At 52.0% G+C, this 25,624-nt stretch overlaps 1 protein-coding gene across 3 annotated transcripts in view; it reads right to left on the bottom strand.

The window, feature by feature from the left end:
* LOC306774796 (CSC1-like protein 2) overlaps window positions 1-25,624 on the bottom strand; it is a 112,571-nt gene that overhangs the window by 56,595 nt on the left and 30,352 nt on the right. For 2 of the 3 annotated variants that reach the window (XM_079264967.1, XM_079264968.1), the window contains 17 exons: window positions 24,055-24,145; window positions 17,858-17,895; window positions 17,636-17,778; window positions 15,526-15,577; window positions 14,723-14,831; window positions 14,527-14,597; window positions 14,373-14,453; window positions 14,088-14,211; window positions 13,505-13,638; window positions 12,739-12,876; window positions 12,503-12,656; window positions 12,322-12,428; window positions 9,423-9,509; window positions 9,279-9,344; window positions 3,940-4,102; window positions 3,695-3,800; window positions 3,332-3,499 (listed from right to left, as the gene is read on the bottom strand). In XM_079264967.1, the coding sequence (XP_079121093.1) occupies window positions 3,332-3,499; window positions 3,695-3,800; window positions 3,940-4,102; window positions 9,279-9,344; window positions 9,423-9,509; window positions 12,322-12,428; window positions 12,503-12,656; window positions 12,739-12,876; window positions 13,505-13,638; window positions 14,088-14,211; window positions 14,373-14,453; window positions 14,527-14,597; window positions 14,723-14,831; window positions 15,526-15,577; window positions 17,636-17,778; window positions 17,858-17,895; window positions 24,055-24,145 (1,832 nt within the window). The remainder of the gene's footprint in view (window positions 1-3,331; window positions 3,500-3,694; window positions 3,801-3,939; window positions 4,103-9,278; window positions 9,345-9,422; window positions 9,510-12,321; window positions 12,429-12,502; window positions 12,657-12,738; window positions 12,877-13,504; window positions 13,639-14,087; window positions 14,212-14,372; window positions 14,454-14,526; window positions 14,598-14,722; window positions 14,832-15,525; window positions 15,578-17,635; window positions 17,779-17,857; window positions 17,896-24,054; window positions 24,146-25,624) is intronic. The other variant, XM_079264969.1, reaches the window with a different exon arrangement.

Below are 25,624 nucleotides of genomic sequence, written 5' to 3'. Positions count from 1 at the left end.
ACGCGGTGCCCAACGCGGTGTCCAACATGTAGCCCAACACAAAGCCCAACACGGTGTCCAACATGTAGCCCAACACGGTGCCCAACACGAAGCCCAACACGGTGTCCAACACGAAGCCCAACACGAAGCCCAACACGGTGTCCAACGCGGTGTCCAACACGAAGCCCAACACGGTGTCCAACACGTAGCCCAACACATAGCCCAACACGGAGCCCAACGCGGTGTCCAACATGTAGCCCAACACGAAGCCCAAAACGGAGCCCAACACGGAGCCCAACACGGAGCCCAACGCGGTGCCCAACGCGGTGCCCAACGCGGTGTCCAACATGTAGCCCAACACGGTGTCCAACATGTAGCCCAACACGGTGTCCAACATGTAGCCCAACACAAAGCCCAACACGAAGCCCAACACGAAGCCCAACACGGAGCCCAACACGTAGCCCAACACGGAGCCCAACACGTAGCCCAACACGGTGCCCAACACGAAGCCCAACACGTAGCCCAACACGGAGCCCAACACGAAGCCCAACACGTAGCCCAACACGGAGCCCAACACGAAGCCCAACACGGTGTCCAACACGTAGCCCAACACGGAGCCCAACACGCAGCCCAACACGAAGCCCAACACGGAGCCCAACACGGAGCCCAACACGGAGCCCAACACGGTGTCCAACATGTAGCCCAACACAAAGCCCAACACGAAGCCCAACACGGAGCCCAACACGGTGCCCAACACGGTGTCCAACACGTAGCCCAACACGGAGCCCAACACGGAGCCCAACACGGAGCCCAACACGGAGCCCAACACGGAGCCCAACACGGTGCCCAACACAAAGCCCAACACGTAGCCCAACACGGAGCCCAACACGAAGCCCAACACATAGCCCAACACGGAGCCCAACACGAAGCCCAACACGGTGTCCAACACGTAGCCCAACACGGAGCCCAACACGAAGCCCAACACGAAGCCCAACACGGAGCCCAACACGGTGCCCAACACGAAGCCCATCACGGTGCCCAACACGGAGCCCAACACGGAGCCCAACACGTAGCCCAACACGGTGCCCAACACGAAGCCCAACACGGTATCCAACGCGGTGCCCAACTCGAAGCCCAACACGGTGTCCAACGCGGTGTCCAACACGAAGCCCAACACGGTGCCCAACACGTAGCCCAACACGGTGCCCAAGACGGTGACCAACATGTAGCCCAACACAAAGCCCAACACGAAGCCCAACACGTAGCCCAACACGAAGCCCAACACGAAGCCCAACACGGAGCCCAACACGGTGTCCAACATGTAGCCCAACACGAGGCCCAACACGGAGCCCAACACGGAGCCCAACACGGTGTCCAACATGTAGCCCAACACGAAGCCCAACACGGAGCCCAACACGGTGCCCAACACGAAGCCCAACACGGAGCCCAACACGGAGCCCAACGCGGTGCCCAACACGTAGCCCAACAAGGAGCCCAATACGGAGCCCAACACGGAGCCCAACACGGAGCCCAACACGGTGCCCAACACGAAGCCCAACACGTAGCCCAACACGGAGCCCAACACGAAGCCCAACACGTAGCCCAACACGGAGCCCAACACGAAGCCCAACACGGTGTCCAACACGTAGCCCAACACGGAGCCCAACACGAAGCCCAACACGAAGCCCAACACGGAGCCCAACACGGTGCCCAACACAAAGCCCATCACGGTGCCCAACACGGAGCCCAACACGGAGCCCAACACGTAGCCCAACACGGTGCCCAACACGAAGCCCAACACGGTATCCAACGCGGTGCCCAACTCGAAGCCCAACACGGTGTCCAACGCGGTGTCCAACACGAAGCCCAACACGGTGCCCAACACGTAGCCCAACACGGTGCCCAAGACGGTGACCAACATGTAGCCCAACACAAAGCCCAACACGAAGCCCAACACGTAGCCCAACACGAAGCCCAACACGAAGCCCAACACGAAGCCCAACACGGAGCCCAACACGGTGTCCAACATGTAGCCCAACACGAGGCCCAACACGGAGCCCAACACGGAGCCCAACGCGGTGCCCAACGCGGTGTCCAACATGTAGCCCAACACGGTGTCCAACATGTAGCCCAACACGGTGCCCAACACATAGCCCAACACGGAGCCCAACGCGGTGTCCAACATGTAGCCCAACACGGTGCCCAACACGTAGCCCAACAAGGAGCCCAATACGGAGCCCAACACGGAGCCCAACACGGTGCCCAACACGAAGCCCAACACGGAGCCCAACGCGGTGTCCAACATGTAGCCCAACACGGTGTCCAACATGTAGCCCAACACGGTGCCCAACACGGTGCCCAACACGAAGCCCAACACGGAGCCCAACGCGGTGCCCAACGCGGTGCCCAACGCGGTGCCCAACGCGGTGTCCAACATGTAGCCCAACACGGTGTCCAACATGTAGCCCAACACATAGCCCAACACGGAGCCCAACACGAAGCCCAACACGGTGTCCAACACGTAGCCCAACACATAGCCCAACGCGGAGCCCAACGCGGAGCCCAACGCGGTGTCCAACATGTAGCCCAACACAAAGCCCAACACGAAGCCCAAAACGGAGCCCAACACGGAGCCCAACGCGGAGCCCAACGCGGTGTCCAACATGTAGCCCAACACGGTGTCCAACATGTAGCCCAACACGGTGCCCAACACGGTGCCCAACACGAAGCCCAACACGGAGCCCAACGCGGTGCCCAACGCGGTGTCCAACATGTAGCCCAACACAAAGCCCAACACGGAGCCCAACCCGGAGCCCAACACGGTGTCCAACACGGTGTCCAACACGTAGCCCAACACGGTGCCCAACACGTAGCCCAACACGGTGCCCAACACGAAGCCCAACACGGTGTCCAACACGAAGCCCAACACGAAGCCCAACACGGTGTCCAACGCGGTGTCCAACACGAAGCCCAACACGGTGTCCAACACGTAGCCCAACACATAGCCCAACACGGAGCCCAACGCGGAGCCCAACGCGGTGTCCAACATGTAGCCCAACACAAAGCCCAACACGAAGCCCAAAACGGAGCCCAACACGGAGCCCAACACGGAGCCCAACGCGGAGCCCAACGCGGTGCCCAACGCGGTGCCCAACGCGGTGTCCAACATGTAGCCCAACACGGTGTCCAACATGTAGCCCAACACATAGCCCAACACGGAGCCCAACGCGGAGCCCAACGCGGTGCCCAACGCGGTGTCCAACATGTAGCCCAACACAAAGCCCAACACGGTGCCCAACGCGATGCCCAACACGGTGTCTAACACGGAGCCCAACATGGGGGCGGAGCTTACCTGTGCGCATGGTGGAGAAGAAGAGCAGCCAGAAGAGGCAGATGATGGGTGCAGCCACTACCTGAGTGACGGCTCCAGAGTGGATCTTCTTGTCCAGTTTGGATGGCAAGTACGCGTAGTACATGTTGTACCTGTCCACCAGGTGTTTCAGCAGCATGTACATCAGACCTACAGGGACAGTTGATGTAAAGACAAGTTCTACTGGACTGATTGGCAGAGCTGTCAAGTATCCCGTTCTACCAAATTTTTCCCTGTTTCCTCACAGCGTCCTGTATTTTCCCTAACCCTAATCCCCCCCCCCCCGCCCCCCCCGAGGTTGACAGATATGCTGAAGAGCTGTAAAAGAGACGGTTTGAGACTGACCAAATGGGACAATGATGGGACAGGTGATACTGTAGGCCATCACCACGGTGAAGACGTTCATCATCCAGGCGTATGCCGCCCCAAACTGGAACTCGTAGGCCTGATGCTGCGGAGACAAAGGCAGAAATTCAGAGACGCTTGGGGATAAAACATTCAACATGTCCAGGTCTGTCCTCTCAGCCATAAGCCATCTAAGTCCGGACCCGTCCTCTGATCCTGAACCGGTCCTGTCAGTTTGTCCTCACCCTCTTGACATTGCGGCGCTCTGCGGCTGAGTGGGCCAGGCAGAGTCGGATCATGTACATGAGTAGACCGGGAATCCTCAGGAGATCCATGGCGTTCCCAATGAAGGCTGAAGCGATGACGTAGTTGACAAAGAAGGCTCCGTTATCCGGCAAGAAGACGCACCTGCAGGGAGCACAGATCACTGATGAAGACAGCTGTCAGGTACAAACTTCTACTTCAATGTCTGATGTTGGGTTAGAAAGTCGAGGAGTGGAAATGAAGATAAAAAGGACGTACTCGTGGCTAGTGAGCAAACACGGAGTAAGGACGCACATTTCTGTGCTCCTGCAGGTTTGCAAAATTTTCTGCTTTAAAAATGACAACTCTTTATTAAAAGAGATGTAAACTGGCCTGATAATACTTTTGGACTTCAAAAGAATTAACTTCAGCTGACAGTTCCTATCAAATGGCTGATAAACTGCGCAAATTCATATTTGACGGTAGCGCATTTAAGCTAGCGGCTAGCACCATGAGGCAGTGCACAATGGAGGACGATAAGCCGCAACTTAAAAGCCCTGAAATGACAGAGGGAATGAAAGTGGACATTCTGGCCTCTCTGCGAGGGGAAATCTCCCAAATTACAAGAGAGGAGAGTTCACCACTCTCAGGACTGACATTAACGCTGTGAGGGCCGAAATAGTGGAGAACTCTTCTGCTGTCCGAGCAGAACTCACTTCTATCAAAACGGGTATTGAAGATGTGAAAGGAGGATTATCATCATGGTCCGACGAAGTGAAAACCACCATGACAGATCTTCAAACTGAGCTTGTCAAACTACGGGACAAGTGCGACGAAATGGAAGGGAGGATGAGACGCGGCAATGTCCATATAGTAAAAGAGCGGCCAAACTCCTAAAGAAGTCTCCAAAATGATTAAAGAAGCTCTGCAGTTGGATCGAGATGTGAAAGTTAATCGCTCACATTGAGCAATTGCACCTAAGAATCCAGGAGACGGAGGAAGGCCTCGTGTCACATCATTAAGTTGCATTATGATGAAGACGGCGCCGACATCCTGACGAGCGCTAAAGACCAGTTCCCGTTGATGTACGACGACAAAAGGATCGCAACCTGAATACACCACCAATGTGGCAAAAGCAATCGCCGCGTTTACTGACATTCGGAGGGCCTTACACGGTCGGAGTGATGTGCGTTTGGTCAACTGTATCCTGCAAGATTTAAAATCACCTTCAAAGACAAAAGCAGAGAGTTTAGGGCTCCTGCAAAAGCCTTGGACTATACATATATATATATATATATATATATATATACATCTACAAACCGGATTCCAAAAAAGTTGGGACACTTTAGAAATTGTGAATAAAAACTGAATGCAATGATGTGGAGGTGCCAACTTCTAATATTTTATTCAGAATACAACATAAATCACAGGTCAATAGTTTAAACTGAGAAATTGTATGATATTAAGGATTTCATGGTGTCAACAAATCCCAAAAAAGTTGGGACAAGAACCTATTAGAGGCTGGAAAAAGTCATTTGAGCATACAGCAAACACCTGGAAGACCAATCAGCACTAATCAGGTCAATTGGCAATATGATTGGGTATAAAAAGTGCTTCTCAGATTGGCAGTGTCCCTCAGAAGCCAAGATGGGTAGAGGATCACCAACTCCCACAATGTTGCGTAAAAAGATAGCGGAACAGTATCAGAGAGGTGTTACCCAGCGAAAAATTGCAAAGAGTTTGCAGTTGTCATCATCAACTGTGAATAATATCATCAGAAGATTCAGAGAATCTGGACAAATCTCTGTGCGTAAAGGTCAAGGCCGGAGAACCATACTGAATGCCCGTGATCTCCGGGCCCTTAAACGACACTGCATCAAAAACAGGAGTGCTACTGTGAAGGAAATCACAGCATGGGCTCAGGAGTACTTCCAGAAACCATTGTCAGTGAACACAATCCACCGTGCCATCCGCCGTTGCCAGCTGAAACTCTATTCTGCGAAGAAGAAGCCATTTCTAACAAAGATCCACAAGCGAAGATGTCTACACTGGGCCAGGAGTCATTTAAAATGGAGTGTGGCAAAATGGAAGACTGTTCTGTGGTCAGACGAATCACGTTTTGAGGTTCTTTTTGGAAATCTGGGGCGCCAGGTCATCAGGACCAAAGAGGACAGTGACAACCCAAGTTGCTATCAACGCTCTGTTCAGAAGCCTGCATCTCTGATGGTATGGGGTTGCATGAATGCGTGTGGCATGGGCAGCTTGCACATCTGGAAAGGCACCATCAATGCAGAAAAATATATTCAGGTTCTAGAGCAACATATGCTCCCATCCAAACGTCGTCTCTTTCATGGAAGACCCTGCATTTTTCAACACGATAATGCCAGACCACATTCTGCATCAATCACAACATCATGGCTGCGTGGGAGAAGGATTCGGGTACTGACCTGGCCAGCCAACAGTCCAGATCTTTCACCTATAGAAAACATTTGGCGCATCATTAAGAGGAAGGTCAGACAAAGAAGACCCAAGACGATTGAACACTTAGAGGCCTGTATTAGACAAGAATGGGAGAACATTCCTATGTCTACACTTGAGAAGCTGGTCTCCTCAATGCCCAGACGTCTGTTGAGTGTTGTAAGAAGAAGGGGGGGGGGGGTGTCACACAGTGGTGAAAATGGCCTTGTCCCAACTTTTTTGGGATTTGTTGACACCATGAAATTTTGAATGAGCATATTTTTCCTTAATATCATACAATTTCTCAGTTTAAACTATTGACCTGTGATTTCTGTTGTATTCTGAATAAAATATTAGAAGTTGGCACCTCCACATCATTGCATTCAGTTTTTATTCACAATTTCTAAAGTGTCCCAATTTTTTTGGAATCCGGTTGTGTGTGTGTGTATATATATATATGTATATATATATATATATATGTATATATATATATATGTATATATATATATATATATATGTATATATGTATATATATATGTATATAAATATGTATATATATATATATATGTATGTGTTGTTTTTATTACTTTTTTCCCCCACTGCTTTTTTCACAACTTCCTCCTCGGTTGTGTTTGTTGCTGCTAATTTAGTGGCGAGGGGTTTAAACCCACTATCTCTCACTCTGTCTCCATCTCTTGCTCTTAAAAGTTTTTGTGTTTCTTGTGTTCCGGTCATTCTGTCCCCAAGGACCTAACTGCATTTAGAAAAAGACAGAGCGATTTAGTTTAGAAAGATCACACAGCAAACTAATAATTCTATCATTTTCATCATATTACCAGTGTGGTGCTCAGCATTCACCTTATTGCAACTCAACTTCACCACTTATTTTTAGAAATCAGACGTGTCCACACGAACAGTAACAAGTTACAATGTGAAGGGTCTGCATAGTCCAGTTAAAGGACAGAAAGTCTTATTCCTACTCAGACAATCAAAGGGTCAAGTAGCATATTAACAGGAAACACACCTATCAGATGTTGACCATAGGAAACTTAGCAGGTCTTGGGCTGGTAAAGTCTACTACTCACACTGCTCAGGTAGGGAAAGGGGAGTAGCCATATTAATACACTGGCAAATTAACTTTACTGAAACATTAGTACATAAAGACAAGGAGGATCGATTCCTGTTGGTAAACAGGATTATTGATAAAACTGCTGTATCCCTACTAAATATTTCTGCCCCGAATGAAGATGTGCCAGGGTTCTTTAAGTCCCTCTTCAGTATGATTGCAGAATACAGCTCCGGCCTCCTAATGAAGGACGGGGACTTTGTGTCCCCCAAATACCATTATCTCAGACGGGTAAAATGCTTAAAAATCTTTCAGTAGAGGCTGGATTAGGCCGAGATACCGATAGCTGTTCTGATGAAACAGAAATAGCAAATTACTGACAGAAAATGAATATTGCTGAGCTTTCTGGTACAGTAGCCAGTCAGTTAGATGGGCCAACTCATAAAGGGGAAATAAAAAGATGATCTTGTCCCTTCAGAATAACAACTGTCCTGGCCAGAGTGGTTTTATAAACAGATTCTAGAAATGTTTTATAGATATCCTCACTCCACTGTTATTGGAAGCATATCGCTATCGTCTAGAAACCAGAAACCAGATCGATGGTTCCATCTTGGTCTGAGGCAACAATAATCGTTTTACATAGGAAGGTAAAGACCCCACTGAATGTGGTTCATATAGACCACTCTCCACGCTTAACGGGGACATATACCCTGCGCCGACAGTGGCAATGGACGTCAATGACAGTGTCGCTTGGAAAATAAAACAACAAAGTGGTTTTAAATGGCCTAGGGAAGGCATTAAATACCTAGGCATCAACATCCCTCTTTCATTTAACAACCTGTTTCACGCCAACTACAGTAAAACATTGGATATGATTCAGAAGGACTTAGAGCGATGGTCAGTACTTCCCCTCTCTCTCTGCGGTCGCATTGACACCATCTGCATGAACCAGCTACCTAGACCGTTGTACTTGTTGCAGATGTTACCTGTTGGAATTCCAAAATCTACTTTAGTTGATCTGGATAAGATTAAATCAAAATTTACATGGCAGAATAAGCGCCCTCACATAAAACATAATACAACATGGCAGGAAGATAAATGGAAAATTATTACTAGATATTTCAGAACCCCAGATGTGGTCTCCAAGATCGATCCTTATGTACCAAGTTTGTGTTGGAGAAACTGTGGCTCAGCAGTGCCCAATCATACGCATATCTTTTGGTCATGTCCTAAAATAAAGACCTTTAGGGATGAGATATACAGGGCTGTAACCAAATCTTCCAGGAGGATTTACCGAAAGATGTAGCAGTCTCACGACGAGGCATTATGCCAGCTGGGATGTACGGATCTGCGGAACCATATCTGTTAAATATTCTCTTCACAGCAGCCCTGAAACGCACCGTAACAAGCTGGAGGTAAGTAGAACCACCTTCCTATAACTCCTGGGTTCAAAGAGTGAGAAAATTTTAGCAAATGGAAAAAATAACATATCTGTTAAGACTCCAAAGATCTACGTTTAGATCAGGATGGGGCCTAGTGGAAGCTTTATTTATATAAAAACGGTAATGGATGTTTTGGTTTGTGCTGCTTCGCCTTCGCCCAACCAGACTTGATCCTTTAGGAGTGTCTTGGTGATGCTGAACCCACTTAGAAGAGTTTATTCTAATGCTGAGATGTAAATGTTTTATTATGTATGTTTTTTTCCTCAGAACTTCCATTGTCAACCTCTGTGCCAATAATCCCTGATGTATGACTGTGTAAGTCCTCTGCTGAGAAAGAAATCAAATTTCTAAGTTAAAAAAAAAATAAAGGACGTACTCAAATCTGACCGTGCCTTTATCCAGGAAAATCCTATCGAACAGCCACCGGAAGAAATAGTCCAGACTGGAATTGCAGACAGGAAGTCATCAGTGAGGACGGCCAAAGTGGGACAGACGTCTAGACAGACCAAAGGTGTCCTACCTGCTGAGGCCCAGAGACGGCAGCAGCAGAACCATGAATATCAGGAAGGTGTAGCATTTATGCATCGTTGTCCTGTTTTCTCCAGACCTGCAGCAGGAGACGGACCGTCAGGATGGAAAACCATCTGCATGTAGAAGCTGAATCACTACCTCCCCGTCAGCCATCACGTTTCCATGGAGACGTGACGTTTCCATGGAGACGTTTCCAGCCTCAGCTGATTCTAAAATGATGTAAAATGGATATTTCAACAGATAAAGCAGCACAAAGACTCATTTCCACTTCTTCCTGGTGGAGCTGGTGGAGGTCTGGTGGAGGTCTGGTGGACCTGGTGGAGGTCTGGTGGAGGTCTGGTGGAGGTCTGGTGGAGGTCTGGTGGACCTGGTGGAGGTCTGGTGGAGGTCTGGTGGAGGTCTGGTGGACCTGGTGGAGGTCTGGTGGAGGTCTGGTGGACCTGGTGGAGGTCTGGTGGACCTGGTGGAGGTCTGGTGGAGGTCTGGTGGACCTGGTGGAGGTCTGGTGGAGGTCTGGTGGACCTGGTGGAGGTCTGGTGGAGGTCTGGTGGACCTGGTGGAGGTCTGGTGGACCTGGTGGAGGTCTGGTGGACCTGGTGGAGGTCTGGTGGAGGTCTGCTGGACCTGGTGGAGGTCTGGTGGAGGTCTGGTGGACCTGGTGGAGGTCTGGTGGAGGTCTGGTGGAGGTCTGGTGGAGGTCTGGTGGACCTGGTGGAGGTCTGGTGGAGGTCTGGTGGACCTGGTGGAGGTCTGGTGGACCTGGTGGAGGTCTGGTGGAGGTCTGGTGGACCTGGTGGAGGTCTGGTGGACCTGGTGGACCTGGTGGAGGTCTGGTGGACCTGGTGGAGGTCTGGTGGACCTGGTGGAGGTCTGGTGGAGGTCTGGTGGAGGTCTGGTGGACCTGGTGGAGGTCTGGTGGACCTGGTGGACCTGGTGGAGGTCTGGTGGACCTGGTGGAGGTCTGGTGGACCTGGTGGACCTGGTGGAGGTCTGGTGGAGGTCTGGTGGACCTGGTGGAGGTCTGGTGGACCTGGTGGACCTGGTGGAGGTCTGGTGGACCTGGTGGACCTGGTGGAGGTCTGGTGGACCTGGTGGAGGTCTGGTGGACCTGGTGGAGGTCTGGTGGACCTGGTGGACCTGGTGGAGGTCTGGTGGACCTGGTGGAGGTCTGGTGGACCTGGTGGACCTGGTGGAGGTCTGGTGGACCTGGTGGAGGTCTGGTGGAGGTCTGGTGGACCTGGTGGAGGTCTGGTGGAGGTCTGGTGGACCTGGTGGAGGTCTGGTGGACCTGGTGGAGGTCTGGTGGACCTGGTGGACCTGGTGGAGGTCTGGTGGACCTGGTGGAGGTCTGGTGGACCTGGTGGACCTGGTGGAGGTCTGGTGGACCTGGTGGAGGTCTGGTGGACCTGGTGGACCTGGTGGAGGTCTGGTGGACCTGGTAGAGGTCTGGTGGACCTGGTGGACCTGGTGGAGGTCTGGTGGACCTGGTAGAGGTCTGGTGGACCTGGTGGAGGTCTGGTGGACCTGGTGGAGGTCTGGTGGACCTGGTGGAGGTCTGGTGGACCTGGTGGACCTGGTGGAGGTCTGGTGGACCTGGTGGACCTGGTGGAGGTCTGGTGGACCTGGTGGACCTGGTGGAGGTCTGGTGGACCTGGTGGACCTGGTAGAGGTTTAAAGCTGTTCCATTCTCCATGAAAAGCTAGAACTTCCTGTTCTCTAGACAAGAAAACCTCATTTTGTTTTCGCCACATCAGGCTGGCGGAGGTTTTATCTTGTTGGGCTCCGAGAAGCATCGTGTGATTGGTCGAACAGTTGAGGTGGGCGTGGTTAACACGTAAAAACATCAAGCGGAAAGATTTGCAGGTGAAACAGCTGATCGAGGTGGACACCCCGTCTCGCTGCGAGGACACCCCGTCTCGCTGCGAGGACACCCCGTCTCGCTGCGAGGACACCCCGTCCCGAAGCGAGGACACCCCGTCTCGCTGCGAGGACACGCCGTCTCGCTGCGAGGACACCCCGTCCCGAAGCGAGGACACCCCGTCTCGCTGCGAGGACACGCCGTCCCGAAGCGAGGACACGCCGTCCCGAAGCGAGGACACCCCGTCCCGAAGCGAGGACACGCCGTCCAGAAGCGAGGACACCCCGTCCCGAAGCGAGGACACCCCGTCCCGAAGCGAGGACACGCCGTCCCGAAGCGAGGACACGCCGTCCCGAAGCGAGGACACGCCGTCCCGAAGCGAGGACACGCCGTCCCGAAGCGAGGACACCCCATCCCGAAGCGAGGACACCCCATCCCGAAGCGAGGACACCCCGTCCCGAAGCGAGGACACGCCGTCCCGAAGCGAGGACACGCCGTCCCGAAGCGAGGACACCCCGTCCCGAAGCGAGGACACCCCGTCCCGAAGCGAGGACACCCCGTCCCGAAGCGAGGACACCCCATCCCGAAGCGAGGACACCCCGTCCCGAAGCGAGGACACGCCGTCCCGAAGCGAGGACACGCCGTCCCGAAGCGAGGACACGCCGTCCCGAAGCGAGGACACGCCGTCCCGAAGCGAGGACACCCCGTCCCGAAGCGAGGACACCCCGTCCCGAAGCGAGGACACCCCGTCCCGAAGCGAGGACACGCCGTCCCGAAGCGAGGACACGCCGTCCCGAAGCGAGGACACCCCGTCCCGTCGTGTGGAAAGTTTTTCTTGCTCTAACGGCTTCTTGAACAAAGTCATCGCTTCTCGTGGAGGATGGAACAAGCTTACGTCTAAAGGAGTTCCTCACACCGACCACCAGGGGGCTCCATCCCTGTCTAACATGAGATGTGGCTGCGATCCCATTTCTACATGTTTGTGTTGTTTTTACAGCAGACTGAGGAAGAGGAGGGACGAGGAAGGTACCTGGTCCAGTGGGCCTCGAAGAAGGCCGAGTAGTAGACGATGGTGGGCAGCAGAGAAGAGAAAGCCCAGAGCAGCAGAGTGGGGAAGAACTGGGTGACGATGGGATTCTGTTCCAGAGGAAGCAAACAGTCAGAAGAGCTGGAAGAGAAGCAACTGGTGCAGGGACTGCAGGTAGACTTACGTTAAGATACTCCACAGGTTTGGTGACGTTAAACTTGTCCATGGTGGTGATGATGATGGCGGGCGTGGTGAGGAAGAAGAGCAGGATGAAGAGGATGGAGTTGATGATGAAGCAGCGGATCCACCAGGAGATCCCACCTAGTGACAGATGCTCCCTGCAGCGGCGGGGGAACAACAGGAAGACGACGTCAGCGCACCTCAGAGGGTGGAGTGGTTGGGGGGAACATGTGCACATACCAGCGGACGTTCTGCGGGTCGGGAGCGTACGAAACACTCCAGTTGTACACGTGGAGGGCTTCGCTGAACTGAGAGGAACGAGGCTCCTGCCGACAATGGCAACCATGAACCTGACATGCGTTAAAATCCTTCAGGATGCTGTGGAAAGAGGGGGCGGAGTCAGAGGGAGCAGGGTGTGGATGAAGGGGCGGAGTCACAGGGAGTGGAGTGTGGATGAAGGGGCGGAGTCAGAGGGAGCAGGGTGTGGATGAAGGGGCGGAGTCACAGGGAGTGGAGTGTGGATGAAGGGGCGGAGTCAGAGGGAGCAGGGTGTGGATGAAGGGGCGGAGTCACAGGGAGTGGAGTGTGGATGAAGGGGCGGAGTCAGAGGGAGCAGGGTGTGGATGAAGGGGCGGAGTCACAGGGAGTGGAGTGTGGATGAAGGGGCGGAGTCAGAGGGAGCAGGGTGTGGATGAAGGGGCGGAGTCACAGGGAGTGGAGTGTGGATGAAGGGGCGGAGTCACAGGGAGTGGAGTGTGGATGAAGGGGCGGAGTCACAGGATGTAGATGAAGGGGCGGAGTCACCGAACATATGCAGATGGGGGGAGGGACAAAGTCATAGACAGGAAGAGAATGGAGGGCGGAGTCAGAAAGTGATATATATATATACAGGCCCACAAAAGTAAGAAAGGAGTCAGTGTTTCTAAAAAAATTACTGGGAGGAGCTGGGTGATGGGAATCAGAGTGGGGGATGGGGGAGGGGACTATATTTAGTGGCAGAGCTTACATGGCGGTCATGGCTTCGTTCTGGAAGGTAACAAAGGCCATGCCCAGTGGTTTAGTGTGGACCTTTTCCTTCTCCTTCCTGTACTCCTCCTTTAGCTTGGCCTCTCTCTTGGTGTAGTAGCTGACCGCCTCCTCCTACAGGAGGCAACATCAGCAGGTCATGTTCACAAACTCTTTCCAGAAGATTCCACCAGGGTTGCATGATAACTTCATAGTTATGGACACCTTTGTTTCAAGAAGTGAACTGAAATATCTCCCATAGAAATGAAAAAAGACGCATCTTTAGGTAAAAACTTCATTCAAAGCTCAAACAGGCCATGAAATGGTTGACACAATAGACGATTTTCATTTATCATCACTCGCACATGCTTGTGTAGTGATTGTGCATCGTGCAATCACTATTTCTCTTTTTCAGATCTGCTTCTGTCATTTTTAGTAAAACCATATTTAATGAGAAATATAATGCAGATAAATCTTCAACCGCATTCAGTAATTACCAACAGGCATGATTTCCAAAAAGGGTCTGTTGCTATTAGTGTTTTATAAAATTCCTGAGACATTATCGTGCAGGAAAACAAACAAACCTCTTCACAGCCGGCGATGGCGCAGCAGCAGAGATGTCCGCAGGGTTTGGGGTTGATCATGGTGGGAACATGTTCCTTTGCCATCAAGTCGGTGAAGAACTTCTTACTGCGCTCAGTCTTCTTCCTGAAAGACAAACACGCAGTCTACCGCTAAACTAGCCTATCAGTGGCCACTTCCTACTAGTCTTCACGCTGAGATTATTTTTTCCTCTATCAAAGTAGTAATGTGAACCAAATATTCCAGGAACTGAGTGTGAAATCTTGATATTGTGGCCTCCCCCTCACCTCTCAGCACTGAGAGCCATCAGTTTGGCCACATTGTAGCAGATCCGGGCCTCCAAAACCGTGCAGTTCCCGTACGCCTGCCTGCCAAACAACCAGCGGTGTGAAAACAAAGACTAGCTTTGAGACAGTCGTCACTCCGATTACCAGAACTTACTCAAAGTGCTGTTTGATCTGACTCTCCTCAGCATACTTAGAGATGCCGTTAATGAATAAAGTGCGTTTCACCTGAAAGACCAAAAAAACTTGTATTAATGCACAGATATAAATGAAAACATGATATTTGTTCAACGTTCAATTGTTTTTAAGCCATTCCTACAAAAAAAACAAAAAACCAAGACTGGTTTGTTTACCAGGTCGTCTTCTTTGTAGTGCATCTTGGAGGTGTGTCTTCTCATGCTGTAGACGGTCAGCAGCAGATACATGAAGGCAAAAGTAGTGTGGAGCCACAACAGATTGGTCCTAGAATGAAAGTCTTAACTTATTCATTCATTTGGATTATCTTTCCAATCCAGATCAACGTTTAGACTCCCAAACCAACAGACCAACATTCAGTTGCAGTCATTCTATCCGCCAAGCTTCACCTACAGTGTTCCTTTACTGCCACTTAAGCTAGGCTAAGCGTTTTTCTGCTAATGGTCTTTATTCTAAGCTAAGTGCTTCAGTGCTAATGGTCTTCATGCTAAGCTAAATGATTCTCTGCTAATGGTCTTAATGCTAAGCTAAGCTAAGTGTTTCTCTGCTAATGATCTTTGTGCTAAGCTAAGTGCTTCTCTGCTAATGGTCTTAATGCTAAGCTATGCTAAGTGTTTCTCTGCTAATGGTCTTAATGCTAAGCTAGGCTAAGTGTTTCTCTGCTAATGGTCGTTATGCTTAGCTAGGCTAAGTGTTTCTCTGCTAATGGTCGCTTTGCTTAGCTAAGCTAAGTGCTTCTCTGCTAATGGTCTTTATGCTAAGATAGGCTAACTGATCCTACAGTTGGCGCATAAAAATTGGAAAGAAGTTAAAAGTATGTTGTGTAAATAAACTAAAGCACAACTTAGGCTTCAGATTCTCTTCTAATGTTTTTATTAATTGCTAAGATTCAGCATGTGCAACATGCACAGGTTTTACCCTAAATTTCCTCTATAAAGCTAAAAACTTTACATCAACTCACCCAGACTTCAAATTAGCTATTGTGGTGCGTCCAAAACTGTAGGCGTTGTTTTCTGGGGAAAAAAAAAATATTTCATTAGGAGACAATTTAAACTAGCTATTAATTTACTAATCACATCTAATTAACCAAAGTTATGAAAGTTGATAAATACATCCAGGTGTTGTGGCTCATCTCGGTCCTGGTTAAATGCTGACAACCAGGTGTCAACCATCTCATCAATCTTATAAAAAGGAAAACAAACTATGCTGCTGAATTGTCTGTTTCTGCTCCATTACGTATGTAAATGTCTTACATCTCCATTCTCATACTTCCATGATCATCTGCCTTTCACGTTGCCATGGTTACTAAGTCAGTTCATCCACTAGGGGGCAGTTCTGAGTCCAGACAGCGGTTGGTAGCGGGAACGCACCGCTATAAAGTTGTTTACAACCGTCCAAAAACAACAGAAGAATACCACAAAACCTTTCGCTGTTCTCAACTTCAACTGCATCTAGACATCATATAAACACAGATGCCTCGTTTGTGTGCTGGAGAGTGACCCAGCGTCGCTACCATATTGGATGGGTCTCCGCTTTCGAGTCTTGCTGCAGAATCAACGTAGGTTTACGTTCTCTGAGTGTTTTTCTGGGTAACTTCTGAACTGCACAGTTTTGTTACAATACTTTTATTTTCAGACTTTGTACAACTGTATCTCTATATTGATAAATGAATAAATGTAAATAAAAGAAAGAGTCAACCGTAGTCAAGAGAAAGCAGCAACTATTCCTGTATTTTGTTCAGCATACGGTTGCAATAACCGGCGAAATGTTGAAAGCAGATCGTGTGGAATTACATTTAACAAGGTTGAATTATAATTTATTAGACCAGATAAAAATAGATCCAAATGCATCAATAAACAATCAAACATGTTAGTATCAAATTAATTTATCCACTTACTTATATTGTAGCTACCTTATGTCTTAGTTGAATAGCATATAAAAATATTTTAGCATGAAAGGACGTTGTTTTTAATATTTTACAGTGATCTGTATCATAACAATATCTCTGCCCTTTGTAACAAACCAAACTGTGAGAAAAATCAGGTAAAAATTGGTGAAGTTATTGTTGTGGTTGGACCTACACCTTACAGAGAAATGCATTGGAGGCGCTGGAGACCCATCCAAGATGGCGGCGTGATGAGACGTCATCTCGCATGGGCAGTGTGATGCTATGTGGCGTCTACGTATATTATGTCTATGGCATCTACACTCTCTTTGTGGTCCCTGTTCTTCTCTGGTTGTGCATCAACCTGTGGAACTCAACACTGTCCCCCAGGGGTTTCTGGTGGATTTGCTCCGTTTTCTGCGTCAACTGATGGATAGCGATCAAATCACGTATGTTACCAACGAAGGAGACGAACGACAGTGTTGCTCCGTCTTCACGTCTTTCTTCTGTGTCCAGCATAACTGGAACTTAAGGGTCCGAAGGTCGCAAGCATCCAGCCTTGACCCGTGCATACAGAGATTCCTCCTGATTCTCTGAATCTTCTGGTGATATTTTACAATGTAGATCATTCATTCATTCATTCGTTCTGAACCCGCCTAGTCCGATGCAGGGTGGGGGGGGCAGCTGGAGCGTACCCCAGCAGCCGTCGGGCGAGAGGCAGGGCACACCCTGGACAGCTCCAGGGCTCCTATGTAGATCTGAAGAACAGTTTTCTGACAGTTTTTCTGAAATTGTTAAAACTTTTTACAGACTAGCAATCAACTGTGTCCATCCTGTGGCATGTTGTTTATCTTCTACGAGGAAGAAAAAAGGACTTTTTTAGAGTTTATGATGAAGAATAATGAACATCTGGGTTTACGGCTCTACTGACAACACTGTTCCTACAGACCTGATCCCTCAGATACAGCTGCTGCTAGGACCACTTTCTACCATCACACACCAAACACGGCCTACAGGTGCACACTGCACCACCTGTACCTTCTTTGGACGGAGGTCCTGGAGCTCCTTGGCTCAGCAAAGCATCTTTACTGATAATTCGGACTAAAAGCAGCCAGACACAAAGTGAGAACGCTGTGAAAGGAGTCCTGGTCCCTGCGGAGTCTGAAAGTCTGCTTCCAGTTCTTACCTAGCAGGTCTCCTGAGAAGTTAACGGGCAGGACGATGCCGACCGAGAGGACGCCCACGACGACCAGCAGGCCGATGATGTGCCGCTGGAAGGACAGGTAGTGGACGGCGTCCTCACCGCACTTCTCCCGGATCTCCTCGTCCCTGCAGCAGGTGGACGAGTCAGACCGTCACAGAGCCAAAGGACAGATTTCATCTTCAGAGACAAGGAGCAGATACTCACTTTATTCTGAAAATGGCCGTCAGCCACGAGCAGAAGCCCTGAAAGATGAAGGAGAGTTCTGTAAGCACCACTTCCTGTCACGTCACGAGGTCAGCTGACTGGGCGGAGCCTGAAGATTGACACTTTCAGGACGACCTCTGAGCCGGATTACAGCGGACAGATTAGAAGCTCTCAGAAAACTGCTGAGTCTGACTTTCACTGCAGGACGTCTCTCCCGGGACGTCTCATCAGGACGTCTCTAACCGGGACGTCTCATCAGGACGTCTCTAACCGGGACGTCTCATCAGGACGTCTCTCCCGGGACGTCTCATCAGGACGTCTCTCACCGGGACGTCTCATCAGGACGTCTCTCACCGGGACGTCTCATCAGGACGTCTCTCCCGGGACGTCTCATCAGGACGTCTCTCACCGGGACGTCTCATCAGGACGTCTCTAACCGGGACGTCTCATCAGGACGTCTCTAACCGGGACGTCTCATCAGGACGTCTCTCCCTGGGACATCTCATCAGGACGTCTCTAACCGGGACGTCTCATCAGGACGTCTCTCCCGGGACGTCTCATCAGGACGTCTCTCACCGGGACGTCTCATCAGGACGTCTCTCCCGGGACGTCTCATCAGGACGTCTCTCACCGGGACGTCTCATCAGGACGTCTCTAACCGGGACGTCTCATCAGGACGTCTCTAACCGGGACGTCTCATCAGGACGTCTCTCACCGGGACGTCTCATCAGGACGTCTCTCCCGGGACGTCTCATCAGGACGTCTCTAACCGGGACGTCTCATCAGGACGTCTCTCACCGGGACGTCTCATCAGGACGTCTCTCCCGGGACGTCTCATCAGGACGTCTCATCAGGACGTCTCTAACCGGGACGTCTCATCAGGACGTCTCTCCCTGGGACATCTCATCAGGACGTCTCTCCCGGGACGTCTCATCAGGACGTCTCTCACCGGGATGTCTCATCAGGACGTCTCTCCCGGGACGTCTCATCAGGACGTCTCTCACCGGGACGTCTCATCAGGACGTCTCTCACCGGGACGTCTCATCAGGACGTCTCTCACCGGGACGTCTCATCAGGACGTCTCTCCCGGGACGTCTCATCAGGACGTCTCTCCCGGGACGTCTCATCATGACGTCTCATCAGGACGTCTCTCACCGGGACGTCTCATCAGGACGTCTCTCACCGGGACGTCTCATCAGGACGTCTCTAACCGGGACGTCTCATCAGGACGTCTCTCCCGGGACGTCTCATCAGGACGTCTCTCCCGGGACGTCTCATCAGGACGTCTCTAACCGGGACGTCTCATCAGGACGTCTCTCCCGGGACGTCTCATCAGGACGTCTCTAACCGGGACGTCTCTAACCGGGACGTCTCATCAGGACGTCTCTCCCGGGACGTCTCATCAGGACGTCTCTCCCTGGGACATCTCATCAGGACGTCTCTCCCGGGACGTCTCATCAGGACGTCTCTCCCTGGGACATCTCATCAGGACGTCTCTCCCTGGGACATCTCATCAGGACGTCTCTCCCGGGACGTCTCATCAGGACGTCTCATCAGGACGTCTCTCCCGGGACGTCTCATCAGGACGTCTCTCCCGGGACGTCTCATCAGGACGTCTCTCCCTGGGACATCTCATCAGGACGTCTCTCCCGGGACGTCTCATCAGGACGTCTCTAACCGGGACGTCTCTCACCGGGACGTCTCATCAGGACGTCTCTAACCGGGACGTCTCATCAGGACGTCTCTCCCGGGACGTCTCTCCCGGGACGTCTCATCAGGACGTCTCATCAGGACGTCTCATCAGGACGTCTCTCCCGGGACGTCTCATCAGGACGTCTCTCACCGGGACGTCTCATCAGGACGTCTCTAACCGGGACGTCTCATCAGGACGTCTCTCCCGGGACGTCTCATCAGGACGTCTCTCCCGGGACGTCTCATCAGGACGTCTCTAACCGGGACGTCTCATCAGGACGTCTCTCCCGGGACGTCTCATCAGGACGTCTCTAACCGGGACGTCTCTAACCGGGACGTCTCATCAGGACGTCTCTCCCGGGACGTCTCATCAGGACGTCTCTCCCTGGGACATCTCATCAGGACGTCTCTCCCGGGACGTCTCATCAGGACGTCTCTCCCTGGGACATCTCATCAGGACGTCTCTCCCTGGGACATCTCATCAGGACGTCTCTCCCGGGACGTCTCATCAGGACGTCTCATCAGGACGTCTCTCCCGGGACGTCTCATCAGGACGTCTCTCCCGGGACGTCTCATCAGGACGTCTCTCCCTGGGACATCTCATCAGGACGTCTCTCCCGGGACGTCTCATCAGGACGTCTCTAACCGGGACGTCTCTCACCGGGACGTCTCATCAGGACGTCTCTAACCGGGACGTCTCATCAGGACGTCTCTCCCGGGACGTCTCTCCCGGGACGTCTCATCAGGACGTCTCATCAGGACGTCTCATCAGGACGTCTCTCCCGGGACGTCTCATCAGGACGTCTCTCCCGGGACGTCTTATCAGGACGTCTCTAACCGGGACGTCTCATCAGGACGTCTCTCACCGGGACGTCTCATCAGGACGTCTCTAACCGGAACGTCTCATCAGGACGTCTCTAACCGGGACATCTCATCAGGACGTCTCTCACCGGGACGTCTCTCCCGGGACGTCTCATCAGGACGTCTCTAACCGGGACGTCTCATCAGGACGTCTCTCCCGGGACGTCTCATCAGGACGTCTCTCCCTGGGACGTCTCATCAGGACGTCTCTCCCTGGGACGTCTCATCAGGACGTCTCTAACCGGGACGTCTCATCAGGACGTCTCTCACCGGGACGTCTCATCAGGACGTCTCTCCCGGGACGTCTCATCAGGACGTCTCTAACCGGGACGTCTCTCACCGGGACGTCTCATCAGGACGTCTCTAACCGGGACGTCTCATCAGGACGTCTCTAACCGGGACGTCTCATCAGGACGTCTCTCCCGGGACGTCTCATCAGGACGTCTCATCAGGACGTCTCTCCCGGGACGTCTCATCAGGACGTCTCTCCCGGGACGTCTCATCAGGACGTCTCATCAGGACGTCTCTAACCGGGACGTCTCATCAGGACGTCTCTCCCGGGACGTCTCATCAGGACGTCTCTCCCTGGGACATCTCATCAGGACGTCTCTCCCGGGACGTCTCATCAGGACGTCTCTCCCGGGACGTCTCATCAGGACGTCTCTCCCGGGACGTCTCATCAGGACGTCTCATCAGGACGTCTCTAACCGGGACGTCTCATCAGGACGTCTCTCCCGGGACGTCTCATCAGGACGTCTCATCAGGACGTCTCTAACCGGGACGTCTCATCAGGACGTCTCTCCCGGGACGTCTCATCAGGACGTCTCTCCCTGGGACATCTCATCAGGACGTCTCTCCCGGGACGTCTCATCAGGACGTCTCTCCCTGGGACATCTCATCAGGACGTCTCTCCCTGGGACATCTCATCAGGACGTCTCTCCCGGGACGTCTCATCAGGACGTCTCATCAGGACGTCTCTCCCGGGACGTCTCATCAGGACGTCTCTCCCGGGACGTCTCATCAGGACGTCTCATCAGGACGTCTCTAACCGGGACGTCTCATCAGGACGTCTCTCCCGGGACGTCTCATCAGGACGTCTCATCAGGACGTCTCTAACCGGGACGTCTCATCAGGACGTCTCTCCCGGGACGTCTCATCAGGACGTCTCTCCCTGGGACATCTCATCAGGACGTCTCTCCCGGGACGTCTCATCAGGACGTCTCTCCCTGGGACATCTCATCAGGACGTCTCTCCCTGGGACATCTCATCAGGACGTCTCTCCCGGGACGTCTCATCAGGACGTCTCTCCCGGGACGTCTCATCAGGACGTCTCTCCCTGGGACATCTCATCAGGACGTCTCTCCCGGGACGTCTCATCAGGACGTCTCTCCCGGGACGTCTCATCAGGACGTCTCTAACCGGGACGTCTCATCAGGACGTCTCTAACCGGGACGTCTCATCAGGACGTCTCTCCCGGGACGTCTCATCAGGACGTCTCTAACCGGGACGTCTCTCACCGGGACGTCTCATCAGGACGTCTCTAACCGGGACGTCTCTAACCGGGACGTCTCATCAGGACGTCTCTAACCGGGACGTCTCATCAGGACGTCTCTAACCGGGACGTCTCATCAGGACGTCTCTCCCGGGACGTCTCATCAGGACGTCTCATCAGGACGTCTCTCCCGGGACGTCTCATCAGGACGTCTCTCCCGGGACGTCTCATCAGGACGTCTCTAACCGGGACGTCTCATCAGGACGTCTCTAACCGGGACGTCTCATCAGGACGTCTCTCACCGGGACGTCCCATCAGGACGTCTCTAACCGGGACGTCTCATCAGGACGTCTCTAACCGGGACGTCTCATCAGGACGTCTCTCCCGGGACGTCTCATCACGACGTCTCTCACCGGGACGTCTCATCAGGGCGTCTCTCACCGGGACGTCTCTAACCGGGACGTCTCATCAGGACGTCTCTCCCGGGACGTCTCATCGGGACGTCTCTAACGGGACGTCTCATCAGGACGTCTCTCCCGGGACGTCACATCAGGACGTCTCTAACGGGACGTCTCATCGGGACGTGTCTCCCGGGACGTGTCTCCCGGGACGTCTCATCGGGACGTCTCTAACGGGACGTCACATCAGGACGTCTCTAACGGGACGTCTCATCGGGACGTGTCTCCCGGGACGTCTCTAACGGGACGTCTCATCAGGACGTCTCTCCCGGGACGTCACATCAGGACGTCTCTAACGGGACGTGTCTCCCGGGACGTCTCACCGGGACGTCTCATCGGGACGTCTCTAACGGGACGTCTCATCGGGACGTCTCTCCCGGGACGTCACATCAGGACGTCTCTAACGGGACGTCTGATCGGGACGTCTCTAACGGGACGTCTCATCAGGACGTCTCTCCCGGGACGTCTCATCGGGACGTGTCTCCCGGGACGTCTCATCGGGACGTGTCTCCCGGGACGTCTCTAACGGGACGTCTCATCGGGACGTCTCATCAGGACGTCTCTCCCGGGACGTCACATCGGGACGTCTCTAACGGGACGTCTCATCAAGACGTCTCTCCCGGGACGTCTCTAACCGGGACGTCTCATCAGGACGTCTCATCAGGACTTCTAACCGGGACGTCTCATCGGGACGTCTGACCGGGACGTCTCATCAGGACTTCTCACCGGGACGTCTCATCAGGACGTCTGACCGGGACGTCTCATCAGGACGTCTCTCCCGGGACGTCTCATCAGGACGTCTGACCGGGACGTCTCATCAGGACGTCTCTCATCAGGACGTGTCTCCCGGGACGTCTCTAACAGGACGTCTCATCAGGACGTCTCTCCCGGGACGTCACATCAGGACGTCTCTAACGGGACGTCTCTCATCGGGACGTGTCTCCCGGGACGTCTCATCGGGACGTCTCTCACCGGGACGTCTCTCCCGGGACGTCTCATCGGGACGTCACATCAGGACGTCTCATCGGGACGTCTCTAACGGGACGTCTCTCACCGGGATGTCTCTCCCGGGACGTCTCATCGGGACGTGTCTCCCGGGACGTCTCTAACGGGACGTCTCATCGGGACGTCTCTAACTGGACGTCTCATCAGGACGTCTCTCCCGGGACGTCACATCAGGACGTCTCTAACGGGACGTCACATCAGGACGTCTCTAACGGGACGTCTCATCAAGACGTCTCTCCCGGGACGTCTCATCAGGACGTCTCTAACCGGGACATCTCATCAGGACGTCTCTAACCGGGACGTCTCATCAGGACTTCTAACCGGGACGTCTCATCAGGACGTCTGACCGGGACGTCTCATCAGGACGTCTCTCATCAAGACGTCTCTCCCGGGACGTCTCTAACCGGGACATCTCATCAGGACGTCTCTAACCGGGACGTCTCTCATCAGGACGTCTCTAACCGGGACATCTCATCAGGACGTCTCTAACCGGGACGTCTCTCATCAGGACGTCTCTCATCGGGACGTCTCGATGAGACGCCTTTAAACAGTTCTGGCTTTTTAAAGGTCATCTTGACGATCCCGGTTCTGTTCTGCTGGAGTTTTACCGAAGTGAAAAGATCGTTGTTGGTCAAACTGCAGCAGAAGAAGAGAACGAGGAAGAGGATGAGTGATGAAGGTGGTCTTACGTTATCTCTCTGGTCGAAGTCGACGGAGCTGGACACCGAGGTGAGGCGTTCATAGCGGTCTGGCGTTTCCGAGTGCATTGCTGAGGCGACGCTGTGGACACAGACAGGAAGTAGAGATAGCCGTTAGCATGTAGCTACTTTGACCTTTGACCTTTGTATCCCAGTGTTCCTATAAAATGGGGGTTGGAGGTGTGGGGGCGCTAACAGGAAGAGTACAACAACATAGAGCTGCTTCTCAGACTTTAATCCAAATGAAACATCTTCAGCTCCACCTGAACCGAGTTCCTTTAGAAACCCCCGGACTGGGTCCGAACTACAAACCATCACACGTTAATTTCCTGGCAGCATAAAAATCTTCCTTTCAGATGAGAGATGTACAAGTTCCAAACACGTGTTGAAACACTCCTCGTCACGCCAATAAAAATCGTCTACAATGAATTTCCTTGTTGACTGTCGTTGCCAGATACATTTTTCCAACGGAGTGAGGCATCTCACTTCAGCATAATCTCTGCAAAGTCGCACCACAGCGCCTCTGCTGGCCGGTAACGTACACAGAACCGGTGGCGTCCACAACGTGTACCGAAACGTCTCAAGTTTGGGAACATTTAAGCCTGGACAAGGAAACCAAAAGATCTCCTGCAGAGCGGACGTTGCTCATCATGGCAGCAGGTTAAAAGCACGGTCTGAGTCTGACTCGCCTCGGTAAGATTACCTCCGACGCTGACCAGCAGACTGACACATCAACAATAAAACGTCTGGCTGACTGAAGTGTTTTACATGAAACGCCAGCAGTGTGACGAAGAGCCTCCATGGAGCCTTTCTGCAGAGGAAGCAGACCCTGCAGGAGGCCACCGGCCCCAGAGTCCGTCTGGAGATGCTGATCTGCGATACGAAGCCGCTCATTTCATTCAGTTTGTTTGGAAAACTCTGAAATATTTATTTTCAACTACAAATATCATTAAAATCGTCAGATTTCAGACTGTTAGGAATGTAAACGGTGCAGTAGATCACTGAATAAAACATTTTATTTATTTATCTATGGGTTTATGTCTGCCCCTCCCTGCGCCGCCGCCTCATCGTGGTGGAGCGGTTTGTGTGTCCGAGGGCTGGGCGATACGGCCAAAACATAAAATCTCTGATTTTTAAACCAAATCCGATTTCTGATTTAATTTGATTTTTTCCCTTTACTGTAAAGAATAGGGAAAAAAAAGCCAAATGTCAAACATTATTCTTTTTCAAAAATGCTTTTATTGCGATCAGCCTAAAAGTTTACCTGAATTTAAAGTGCAACTAAACAAGCTGTTAAACTAGATTATAAAAAGAGATGCAGGCGCTGTAAACATGATAAGTAACAACATGTTTGTACTTCGTGTGTTTCCACTGTGAGATAGTTTTTAAGTTTTGATCATACATTTAAGAATAGGCCTCACTTCACTTGTGTAACTTTATTCTAAAATAAAAAACTGATAAATAAATAAATAAAAATGCCTCCTCTCCGAAGAAAAATAGTGATTCCTTTTAGAGTATCTTCATCTTCATCTTCATACCGCTTATCCGGGGTCAGGTTGCG

Source organism: Telmatherina bonti (assembly GCF_933228915.1).
Source record: "Telmatherina bonti genome assembly, chromosome: 3".
NCBI classification, from domain to species: Eukaryota; Metazoa; Chordata; class Actinopteri; order Atheriniformes; family Telmatherinidae; genus Telmatherina; species Telmatherina bonti.
The sequence above is the reverse complement of the archived record's forward strand: the minus strand, read 5'-3'. Positions and strand labels throughout refer to the sequence as shown.